Source organism: Panthera pardus, unplaced genomic scaffold, assembly GCF_024362965.1.
Source record: "Panthera pardus isolate Hobbes unplaced genomic scaffold, ASM2436296v1 HiC_scaffold_2, whole genome shotgun sequence".
Lineage (NCBI taxonomy): Eukaryota > Metazoa > Chordata > Mammalia > Carnivora > Felidae > Panthera > Panthera pardus.
In genome coordinates this window covers 11,073,172-11,085,920 of record NW_026526765.1, presented here as the reverse complement: position 1 = coordinate 11,085,920, position 12,749 = coordinate 11,073,172, and the positions used below count along the sequence as shown (strand labels likewise).

Genomic DNA, 12,749 nt, shown 5'->3' with positions numbered 1-12,749 from the left:
CTGTTATGGTTTTCAAATCCTGACCTCCCACTTCATCTCATTTAACCTTTGAAACAATTTTGCAAGGGATGCAAGGTGGATATTTTAATTCTCACTTTGGAGATAGGAACTGAGGTCCAGAGGGTGGCTCCGGGTCTTGGGCTGGACAGTCTGGACTAGACCTTGCCCTTCTGGTGTCCACTCCACCGTCTTCTCAGCCCGTGCATACTTTGCAGCTGGAGGACCTTTCAGAAGCTGGGTTCATACATTTCTGAGCCACTAGGCAACAACAACTTCTTTATCTTACTTATCCTAATTCCAGTTCCACTGGGGACTCTTTGCTGCTGGAAATGCAGGCAGCGTTAATGCAGACCTAGCGTAGCTTATGCTACAGAGCTCCTCACTTGTCCAGGCTTCTAGGAGCTGGGGTTCCTGGGATTTGTAGTGTTTTAGGGGAAGGGAAACCGGGTTATGACTGGCAAGCATTTGTGTATAAGCATAGAGAAAATGCCTAGAAATTTCAGAGGAAAGGCACCAGAGTTTCTAAGTCACCAGGACTTTGTAGTGATTTTTTTCCCTCTCAGTCTAAATACATAGGGTTCACTTGGGTGTTTTGTATTTGTGAAAAAATCTCTAATTGTCTTCTTTTTAAAAAAAAATTTTAAGTTTATTTGTTTGAGACAGAGATAGAGCAAGCAGGGGAGGGGCAGAGAGAGAGGGAGACAAATATTCCCAGGCAGGCTCCATGCTGTCAGCAAAGGGCCTGATGTGGGGCTTGAACACACAATCTGTGAGATCATGACCTGAACCCAAACCAAGAGTTGGACACTTAGTCCACTGAGCCACCCAGGTGTCCCTCTAATAATTTTGTTAAAGTGGACTGCCCCCCCCCCCCCAGATTATATAAGCTTCTGGCCCCATAAAATCTGTATCTGCCTCTGATAAATCCTGTATTTGTTAAATAGGAGGTAGATTCGCTCTGTTCTTTCCTTGATGATTTTCTGGAGTTTCCTCCTGCCCCTTCTCAGTCCTCTCTTGTCAGGATTGAGATTCCTGCTCTGGTAGTCCATTCTCTTATGGGAGTCCCAGCAAGGGAACTTAGATAAACACTTCAGTTTCACTATATGCAGAACGAGTGATACTTTTGCTTAAAGATAAATCGCCGGAAAGCAAAATAAGAGCTTTTTAGAAATTTTAGAGAAGTAATTATGTAACCTATTTGGGTTTGTTAATTATGCTCTGTGAGATTCACTTATCATAATATAAGGAGACAATTAGCATCACAATTTGAAAGCGCCTACTTCAGAAACTATGGGGAAGGCATGCTCATTTCTACCACGTTGGACCCTCACCTATGTTGGGAGGTGCTACTGAATACACTAAAAATATTTTACGCCTCATTTTATTACGTTTCAGTTGTAACATTTTTGCATTAATTCATTCAATATGCTTTTTTGGTTTTGAGCGTCTGCTGTTAGGACCGTACAAGACCTGCTCCCATAGAGGTATGGCTCTGACTTGAAAACTTGTTTCAACAAATGTCAAGCTTTTAAATTAAAAAAAAAAAAACACAAAATCTGGCTGTGAGTGTATCTACCTCCCACATGCTGGAGTGAATCTGACTGTTAGTCTTTTTGTGACTCCTTCCTCCTGCATAGGGCTCCTTGAGAGTCCAGGAGGCCTACAGGCTTATGGAAGGCAGGGAGGGGCAGGGTACCCAAGCCCACAGTTCATCATGGTCAGATGGATAAGCTCACGACTCAGGCCTGTGTGTCCCCTGAAGAAGTGTGTGCCCTGCTCCTCTCTGCACAGGGCAGTGCCTTTTTGGGGACCCATTTCCCTAGGCCCTCTGGACAGCTAGTCACTCTCTGGGAGTACTAACAGACAGTGGGCTGGGACACTGCCCAAAGAACCCAGGGGACTCTGCTCCCTGCCCCCGCCAAGCTCGGGGGTGGGTGGGGGGAGCTGCTTTAACGCTCATGAATCTGCTTCTCTCTCTTCCCTGTACCCTCATCCCCTAAAGGAGTGTGGGGTCCCAGGAAAAAAAAAAAGCCAGAGAGGAGGGCCCTGGCCATTTTCTTATTTGGCCAATGGGGAGTTGGGATGATGAAATTCAGGAAGACAACCTGATCTTTTTTTTTTTAAGTTTATTTATTTTGAGACAGACAGAGAGAGTGCAAGCAGGGAAGGGGCAGAGAGGGAAGACAAAGAGAATCTCAGGCAGGATCTGCACCGTTAGCTCAGAGCCCGGCCTGGGACTTGAACTCTTGAACCGCGAGATCATGACCTGAGCCAAAATCAAGAGTCTGACGCTTAACCAACTGAGTCACCCAGGTGCCCCAAGACAACCTAATCTTAAAAATAGCTTTTACATGAAAAGTTTGTTTTCAGAAATAAGTGATGCAATGTCATACTTCCCAGCTGATATCTTTCTTCTTGGGGAGAAACAAACAAATATGGGCCATATAGACGTGGGGGTGCATCCCAGCTGGGTTTTAGGTTTTCTGCATTAACTCTAGGGGGAAAGGAAAACAGAGCAGACTAGAATCCCAGAGAACAAACTAGAATAAATATCTTGCTTTTGAAAAACACTGTATTGGGTTGTTATTACAAAAGCAACTGGTGTTCCTTGCGGAAAATACACGTAGGTAATCCTGGAAATGAACTCTAAAAGTTCATTTTATTTTTTTATTATTTTTTTTTTAATTTTTTTTTTTAACGTCTATTTGTTTTTGAGACAGAGAGAGACAGAGCATGAATAGGGGAGGGTCAGAGAGAGGGAGACACAGAATCCGAAACAGGCTCCAGGCTCTGAGCTGTCAGCACAGAGCCCGACGCAGGGCTCGAACCCACGGACCGTGAGATCATGACCCGAGCCGAAGTCGGCTGCCCAAACAACTGAGCCACCCAGGCGCCCCTAAAAGTTCATTTTAGATAAAGAGCAAAGTATTTGCTGTCTGAACATATTCCTTGATTTACATATGTTTTAAAAATATATGCAAAATATAACATTTAAAAATATAATTCAACACATAACTGCTTTATAAGTTGAATTTTTAACTTAGTCATATATCATGAATATCTTTCTTAGTTATAAAAATTTTCACAAGATAGTTTTTAATGGCTTCAGAGTATTTTTATTCACTGGCACACCAAAGTTTATTTAAATAATGCTCTATTTTATTAGACATTTAGCATATGTAACATATAAATATATACTATATTATGTGTAACATATACATATGTTTTATTTATTTATTTTTTATTTAAAAAAAAAATTTTTTTTTAAACGTTTATTTATTTTTGAGACAGAGAGAGACAGAGCATGAACGGGGGAGGGGCAGAGAGAGAGGGAGACACAGAATCGGAAACAGGCTCCAGGCTCTGAGCCATCAGCCCAGAGCCCGACGCGGGGCTCGAACTCACGGACCGCGAGATCTTGACCTGAGCCGAAGTCAGACGCTTAACCGACTGAGCCACCTAGGCGCCCCCATATACATATGTTTTAAATGAACTTCAGTGACTGGTCCTGTAGCTAAATCTTTATTCCACTATTACTTCATACATATAAGTCTTTATAAGTAGAATTAGCAGTTGTCTCAGAGAGAGGCCCATTTGTTTCTAAGAACTGAGCACTGAGTGGCCACAGCATGTGGAAGTCTGGGTCAAGTCTTTTATTGCCATGCAGAGCGCCAGGGAGGGACTGGCTGAGCGAGGTGTCACTGGGATTGGTGAGCGAGCCTCAAAACACCACAGTCTGGGGACAATCTGAAGTTTCACCTAAAGAAAAAGGAGAAGTGGAGTTAGATAAGGCAATAATGGTGCTAGAATTTTAACATGAGAAGTATTCCTGATTTTCAAGCAAAGATATGTATTTTTTTTACTTTTCTTTGTGCTTTATGAGATTAGTAAGTATGCTTGTATTTTATTTCTATTCTTATAGGGAAGTCATAAATGATGCAGATCTCTATTATCTCTTAGTTATTAACACGTGGGGAGAGTCTGACCCGTTGGCTTGGGACCCTACATGAAGGTTTATAAGAGACAGTCTTTGGCTGACACAGGCACAAAGGCATTGAATCTTATGCTTCCTAGGAAATAAATGGCTCCCGGGTCTCAGAAGGGCAGATAATATATAATGGTTTAAAATCATATTTTTGAGCCAGAGGCTGTATTTTTCTGAACATAAATTTCCTTCTGATTATGGCCCTTTTTAGACCTTGCTCGAAGATGCCGAGAGGTGCAGACATAAGATGAAGACCGCCTCCACACTGATTGGTGGCTTGGCAGGAGAAAAGGAAAGGTGGACGGAACAAAGTAAAGAGTTTGCTGCACAAACAAAAAGACTTGTAGGTATGTATGCAAGTTCCTTTACTGATCAGATTATATGTTGACCACGGTAGGGAGTTAGCAAAGTGGAACTTTTATCAGAATACAAACCAACATTCTAGTACTTCAAATTCCTGTGTGTGTGTGTGTGTGTGTGTGTGTGTGTGTGTGTGTGTGTGTTTGTGTTTGTGTCCAGATATTTCAGAAGGATGAATATTGGTCTGGCATCTATGCAACCCTGAGTAGATGTATTAATGACCTTCAACATCTTATCAGGTCGTTTTTCAATTCCCTTATGAGCGAATGGTCATACTGATCAAGGTCACTTTGAATGGAGGCTCTGTCTTCTGAAGTTGTGTATCTCTTAGATTCCAAGGTCATACTCTTACATCCAACAAGAGTCGAAATAATCTAGTGCTTGACACTAGCAGGTATCACTTGACGGACCATTTGGACCCTGTTTAACAAGAAACCAACCTACTTCGTATTCACCAAGGCACAGCAACATGGCTACAGTTTGGTTTCTGGAAGTTAGTTTAAAAGAATGTTTGCCTTTGGAGTGCCTGGGTGGCTCAGTCGATTAAGCATCCAACTTTGGCTCAAGTCTTGATCTTGCGGTCATGAGGTTTAGCCCCTGGTCAGGCTCTGTGCTGACAGCTTGGAGACTGGAGCCTGCCTCGGGTTCTGTGACTCCTCCCTCTGCCCCTCCCCCACTGGTGTGCGCCTTCTCTCTCTCTCTCTCTCTCTCTCTCTCTCTCTCAAAAATAAATGTTAATATTCTGCACAATTACAAGGCTGATTATAAAATACTTCAGTAGTGTTTTGTTTTCCGTTTTAGGGGATGTGCTGTTGGCTACAGCTTTTCTATCTTATTCTGGTCCATTTAACCAAGAGTTTCGCAATCTGCTGCTAAATGACTGGCAGAAGGAAATGAAAGTCCGGGAAATCCCATTTGGAGACAATCTAAATCTCAATGAGATGTTGATTGATGCCCCTACTATTAGTGAATGGAACCTCCAGGGTCTGCCAAATGATGACCTATCCATTCAAAATGGAATTATTGTCACAAAGGCATCTCGCTATCCTTTGTTAATTGATCCACAGACTCAAGGGAAGATCTGGATTAAAAATAAAGAAAGCCGGAATGAACTCCAGGTAATTTGAGTTCAAGTATATTTATGTTACTGGTCAAGTTTTATTGTCTCTGATGAGCAGGAGTCTGAGAACAAAGAAATATTTGAAAATAGTAGAGTTGTAATCCTAATAGAGCAATAACAGATGCAAGCCTAAAATCTGATATTAAGATCTTTTCTAAAAATTGTATTTACATTTGTGTTGATCTCTACTGATGCCATCTTTCAAAGGTTGCAGACTCTCTTCTATTAGAGCCTAGAACTCTCCATGATGAACAGAGCAGGGTGGAGTTCCATCACACTGAGTATACAGCACTTTACAAGGACACATCATGATTATTCCATTATTATTTATCACCAAATTGGTGGTGGTAGTGAGAAGACAGGTTGCACGGGGGAAGAACAGTTTGCTAAGGAAAAGGATGGAAACGGTTTAAGCTTTCTGTATAATTTCACCAAGAATGGGTTCCAAATAAGGATTTCTAAAAATCTCTGCAATAGACTGCTGGAGCACCATTTAGTATTTGTCATCTCTGCACCTTGCATCATGATACTGTGAAAGCAACTCTTGGATCCTGTTCCTAGATCACATCTCTAAATCACAAGTACTTCAGAAACCACCTGGAGGACAGTCTTTCTCTTGGAAGGCCCTTGCTTATTGAAGATGTTGGAGAGGAACTAGACCCAGCACTGGATAATGTTTTGGAGAGAAACTTCATTAAGACTGGGTCTACCTTTAAGGTCAGTTAGACCTATTGATAATGATGTGTAGAGCCATAACCATGAGGCCAGGTCAATGTGACATAGATGGAATTTTCTCAATAGGCAGGAATTCAAATTTGAGTCAGTGCAAGAGGCATTTGCTTTTCTCCTCTCCACTTCCTGAGTTGGGATCAAAGTGTTCAAAAGCAGTCCTTCTAGAGATATCTACTTCGCTCGTGTGACAGAATCTGACTCCATTTTGATGGTTGACTGTGGACATGTTTCAAAACCCACCATGCCCCTCACCCTTTCTGTCCCAAATCTGGGCAAGCTGATAAGAAAACCTGGGGCTCTCTCCTTTGGCAGTGGTGGGACATTCAAGCCATGCAGTCCTCTGTTCATGCCCTGTGTGGGGACTCTCATCCTACCCCTACGCCCTAGCCACTAGCTGTTTTTTTCCTATTGTCTCAATCAATTTTTGGGACCTGTTTGGGAGCCCACCTTAATCTTCCCCCAAATCTCCATACGTGAGCAATAAACCTTTTCATTCCCTTTTGGTGCCTGTGTGATGTCATCAGTCTTGACCTCTGAACCAAATTTTGGGTAAAGAATCCATCTCACTTCTGTGGTACGATCACACCACTTTTGGTGCAAAATTCTACATTTATGATATATATTGGTGCACATTGAACTCCCTCCCTCCTTCTTCCCTCCTCCTTCCCTTCCTCCTCCTTCCCTCCTTCTTCCCTTTCATCCTAGTGGTTTGAAGCCCTGTGAATGCCCAATGACCTCTTCTTTTTCAGTTTACGAATACCTCTAGTTACATAATTGTTTAAAGCAATGCTTGATCCCGTGCAAAAAAGGACACGTAAGGTGCATTTGTTTTACTACTTTCATGTTATTTATTTATTATTTTTTTAAGTTTATTATTTTTTAAGTTTATTTATTTATTTATTTTGAGAGAAAGAGAGAGAGAGAGTGAGTGATCAGGGGAGGAGCAGAGAGAGAAGGAGAGAGAGAATTCCAAGCAGGCCTGGCAATGTCAGCACAGAGCCCGATGTGGGCGGGGCTTGAACTCACAAACCAGGAGTTCATGACCGGGTCTGAAAGCAAGAGTCGAATGCTTAGCCAGATGAGCCACCCAGGTGCCCTGAACTTTATTTTTATAATAAAGGTGAAAGTTGGTGACAAGGAGGTAGATGTGATGGATGGCTTCAGACTCTACATTACCACCAAACTGCCCAATCCAGCCTACACCCCTGAAATAAGTGCTCGGACCTCTATCATCGACTTCACTGTCACCATGAAAGGTCTGGAAGATCAGTTACTGGGGAGAGTCATCCTCACAGAGAAACAGGTGAGTGAAGCGTGACCATCTCCTTTTCTGCATTGTGTTGTGATTCTTTCATTGGCGAAAATAACATGATAAAAGTTGTAGTGGGATTGAGTCCCCCCTTTTTATTCCTATGTTCTTCCCTTTATTAATTTCCAAGTATCTTAGGTAATTACTAATCGATTAGCGCATATGTTTTATCTGTCTCATAAATCACATTAATCAATTGATTTTGTGTAGACTAATGATGTAACTATGAGGCTGTCAGCCTCAGACTCGGCATCATTATTCTGGTCTTATTTTGCTTTATTTTTCTGAAGTTTGCTCTATTGTGAGTTCTACTCACCTGTTCACTTTTAGGTTTCCAGGATACAGTGAGGTTTTGCTTTCATTTGATTCATGATTTTGCTTTTGGAATCTAAAATTAAACCTTTGTACCAGATCACACACCACATTCTCAAGTCTCATTTGTTACCTAAGAGAGCTCTGTGTGTGATCTTACATGACAGACATTTGGGGCCTCAGAGCTTCACGGAGTGCCTTTTGGAGGCTGCTGGCTTAGTTATGCTCTGCTAGTATAACTCCATATCTGTTTTCTCTACCTCTGTTGTGCGGAATAACTTCATGATCAACAAAAAATGGCCACTAATTGGTAAACTTCCTTGTTTTGAGTCAGTATTTTCTCTAGGGAGCATGTGAGTCTTAAAAGAATCTAGAGGGTTTCAATAGGACTGCTTTAGTAAAACCGTATGAACTCTCAAAGTTGCTGTTGATTTTCTCCTGGGTTCATTAGCAATGAGGAGTCTAGTTTACTTTATAGCGCCTTCTACACCGACCTAATGGCTTATTTAGGTTAAAATTATTGGCAAAATCTTTGGAATCTGTCCTTCACATTATTTTGATTATTATTATTATTTTTTTTTTGTATGTTTCATGCTTGGTCTTCTGAGTCCTGTATGTTGATCTCTTTCTTTTTTATGTCCATCCTCCCACCCTTTTCTTTTCTTTTCTTTTCTTTTCTTTTCTTTTTCTTTTAAAAATACTTTCTTTTTATTTTTTAGTGCATAGTGCATAAATCATAGAGTCATATGGTTGGAAGTTACATAGAGTCATATGGTTGGAAGGTTCAATCTGACTTTGTAGATTCGTGTGGTTAGTAACCTCTGTATGGCAGGAACTGATTCCAGAGTTCCGACCACAGACTTGAAGTCTCTTGAAGTAATGAGAGCCTTTAGACCAAGTGCTTGCTTATTTTTGGAGCCTCAGTAGAGGTGGTTGGGAAGCTTAGTGCTGCCATACCGTTACTTGAGGAAGGATTGGGATTCCTGATCAACAGCTTGTGGTGTTGAGCAGGGAACCCCGACAGTCTCTGGGGCAGCATCCGTTCAACCATATCTTAGGCTGCTCTCACCTGTGGCATTGGCTTCAAGGAGATAAGGGGCCCTGATGGCAGTTTGAATAATGTACTCGTCTTTGGTTTTCTCACATTCAGCTGCGATGAATATAGTCTCCTTGGAAGAAATAATTTGGCCTGACAGATTTTGTTTGCAACAAAACAGCTCCGGAGCCATAATTGTTACAATAGAAGTTTGAGATGAAGTGAGGAACACTTTAAACTCCTTTGAAGACTTTGCTTTTAAAACTTTTATTTAAATGTTTTTATTTATTTTTGAGAGAGAGAGAGAGAGAGAGAGAGAGAGAGAGAGAGACACAGCATAAATGGGGGAGGGGCAGAGAATCCCGAGGGGAGCGGGCTCTCTGTTGTGCAGAGCCTGACACAGGACTCGAACTCACAAACCTTGAGATCATGATGTGAGCTGAAGCCAGACGCTTAACCGAGCCACCCAGCCACCCCAACTCCTTTGAGATGTGAACAGCCTTGAAAATCCAATATGGATCCCAAGCTGGGCTTTTTCTTACCTCCTGGAAAGGTATCTTGAGCATCTTGAGAAAATTACTCCTTTACTGTTGTCTCCTGATGAGAATCCATTCCAGCCTCACAGTAGATAATTGTTAGAAAAAGTATGGCCGTAGGAACGTGACTCTTACTCTTATAATATCAGAGGGTCCCTTACGCTGAACCACATTATTATTGAACATGTAACCTATTTTTTTTTTTTTTGAGAGAGAGAGAACTCAAGTGAATGAGGGGCAAAGAGAGAAAGGGAGGGAGGGAGAGAGAGAGAGAGAGAGCAGCAGAACTCACCCAAAGCAGGGCTCGTGTTTACCTAAGGTCGAGCTCATGCTCACCCAAAGCCAAGCTCAAGCTTACCTGATACAGGACTCGAACTCACGAACTGTGAGATCATGACCTGAACCGAAGTCAGATGCTTAAGACGGAGCCACCCAGGCACCCTAACCTGTATTTTCTTTCCTCTAATGCAAGGTCTCATGCAAGAAGTGAGCTGGTGGGCTTAATTTTGATGAATTTTAATTCATTTAATTTTTGATGAATTTTAATTCATTTAATTTTTGATGAATTTTAAGTAGTACACTTCTTGCAAGCAGCCATTTCTTTTTTTTTTTTTTAATATATGAAATTTATTGTCAGATTGGTTTCCATACAACACCCAGTGCTCATCCCAAAAGGTGCCCTCCTCAGTACCCATCACCCACCCTCCCCTCCCTCCCACCCCCCATCAACCCTCAGTTTGTTCTCAGTTTTTAAGAGGCTCTTATGCTTTGGCTCTCTCCCACTCTAACCTCTTTTTTTTTTCCTTCCCCTCCCCCATGGGTTTCTGTTAAGTTTCTCAGGATCCACATAAGAGTGAAACCATATGGTATCTGTCTTTCTCTGTATGGCTTATTTCACTTAGCATCACACTCTCCAGTTCCATCCACGTTGCTACAAAAGGCCATATTTCATTTTTTCTCATTGCCACGTAGTATTCCAGTGTGTATATAAACCACAATTTCTTTATCCACTCATCAGCTGATGGCCATTTAGGCTCTTTCCATAATTTGGCTATTGTTGAGAGTGAGCAGCCGTTTCTTTTGTAGCATCTAGTCCTCTCACCGCATTCCTGCGTCAGCTAACATCGCCGAGTCTTCTCAGCCTGGGTGGTGGCAAGTGGGTCTGAGTTGATATCTGGATCCTTCGGGGCATTTCTTGAAATTGCGTAACTCATTTGAAAAGAGCCAACAGATACAAAAAGTGTTTTTAAGTCTGAATTGTTCCTTTGACCTCAGTGACAAGGCAGTCTTTCTAAACATGATCACTTTTTAGGTAATTATTATATACATGATACCAATATAAAATGTTATAGAGCCAAGGGGGGCTATCAGAAGCCAGGAAGACCCCAGCAGTAAGAAGTTGGTGTTGGCCAGGGTGGGGAGGGGGCGCTGGGGTGGCTCAGTCAGTTAAACGTCGGGGTCTCGATTTTGGCTCAGGTTCATGAGCTGAAGCCCCGCGTTGGGCTCTGCGCTGGCTGTGCAAAGCCTGCTTGCGATTCTCTCTCTCCCCCTCTCTCCCTCCGCCTCTCCCCTTTGTGCTCTCTCTCTCTCTCTAAATAATAAATAGACATTAAAGAAAAAGAAGTTGGTGTTAGAAAGCATCTTCTTTTACGCATGGAGCTGAAATGAAGGGTGATTCTCTACAGTCACAGTAACTTAAACCTTCACTGGTCTGTCGATTCTTCTTGTGGAAGGTGGCTTGGGACAGTACCTTATGATACCAGGGATTCTTTGAATCCATAAACCCACCAGCTGTCCAGTGTCTTGGAGATACAGGTAGTGGGATCTGGTCTTGTGAGTGCTCGGCTGGACAGCCTGCTGGAGCCTCGGGTTTGTTTGCTTCAGAAATGAAGGGAGGGGTGCCTGGGTGGCTCGGTCGGTTAAGCGTCTGACTTCAGCGCCAGGTCATGATCTCATAGTTCGTGGGCTCAAGCCCTGCGTCAGGCTCTGTGCTGACAGCTCGGAGCCTGGAACCTGCTTCAGATTCTGTGTCTCCCTCTCTCTCTGCCCCCTGCCCTGCTCACACTCTGTCTCTGTCTCTCAAAAAGTGAATAAACGTTAAAATAATGATGATGATGATGATGATGATGATGATAATAAACCAGCAGCAACAACAACAACTTCCTTGGATTCACTCTCACCTTGCCCCCAGAGAACAAGACAGAAACTCAAAGAGAACTGTATACTATTAGGAGAAAAATACTAACATAGATTAACAGCATTTACTGGCCACACAACACAGGGCTTCAGGGCTCACCTTGTTCAGAATCCTAGATGAGCGAGCAGGTCCAACACTTCATTTCCTTCAGAGGTGGAAGAATCACTCAAACTCAGTGGAACCGAGAGGAGAAATAATGTAACGAAGCCCTGAACGGACGTCGGTATCGTGAGCTCACTGGTATGGAGAACAAATAAGTCTGAGTTCTCTTGCTTAATCTTTCTACTGTAACCCCCAGTGTAAGATGCAGAAGAGATGGAGCCTTTGGGAACGAAAGCCTGGGTGATCCATGAGAAAGGAGGGCTCTCGAGGGCCATCGTCTGTTTCCTTTCACTGATTTCAAAACCGTGGTTACAGATGCAGTTTATGTACACAAATAATTTTAGTTTTCATTTGCGTCTTTGTTGAGCCACTTAATTTTTGATCATTTAATTAATAGATAGTATGTTTCATGAAATCATCCTGAATCACTACTGTACTTTCTTACTCACTTGGTGGATGCTTTTCTTATTATCACAGGTTAATGTTTTAAAAAAAAATACATCCTGTATTAATTGTTTAAAAAATTTTTTTTAATGTTTATTTATTTTTGAGAGAGACAGAGACAGAATGTGAGTGGGTTAGGGGCAGAGAGAGAGGGAGACGCAGAACCCAAAGCAGGCTCCAGGCTCCTAGCCGTCAGCACAAAACCCGACGCGGGGCTCGAACTCACAAAGCTGTGAGATCATGACCTGGGCCGAAGTCGGACGCTCAACCGACTGAACCACCCAGGCGCCCCACAGGTTAATTTCTTTTAATGTTTATTTATTTTAGAGAGAGAGAGAACACACACATGAGCAGGGGCAGGGCAGAGAGAGGAAGACAGAGGATCTGAAACAGGCTCCACACTGACAGCAGAGAGCCTGATGCAGGGCTTGAACCCAGCTATGACCTGAGCTGAATTCAGACACTTAACCTACTGAGCCACCTAGGTGCCCCTTATTATCACAGTTTATGTAAAACATTTACACGACAGCCTTAGTATATAGAATACATAGCACAAATGTCTACCTCTGTGTGTGTGTGTATGTGTGTGTGTGTTGAAATAATCCCTTTGGTGGGA

General features: G+C 42.5%; 1 protein-coding gene across 2 annotated transcripts in view; it reads left to right on the top strand.

Annotated features, from left to right (window-relative positions):
- The window catches only part of DNAH5 (dynein axonemal heavy chain 5), a 283,307-nt gene that overhangs the window by 229,667 nt on the left and 40,891 nt on the right, over nucleotides 1-12,749 (top strand). For both annotated transcript variants that reach the window (XM_053906889.1, XM_053906888.1), the window contains exons 62-65: nucleotides 4,197-4,332; nucleotides 5,147-5,463; nucleotides 6,027-6,182; nucleotides 7,318-7,500. In XM_053906889.1, the coding sequence (XP_053762864.1) occupies nucleotides 4,197-4,332; nucleotides 5,147-5,463; nucleotides 6,027-6,182; nucleotides 7,318-7,500 (792 nt within the window). The remainder of the gene's footprint in view (nucleotides 1-4,196; nucleotides 4,333-5,146; nucleotides 5,464-6,026; nucleotides 6,183-7,317; nucleotides 7,501-12,749) is intronic.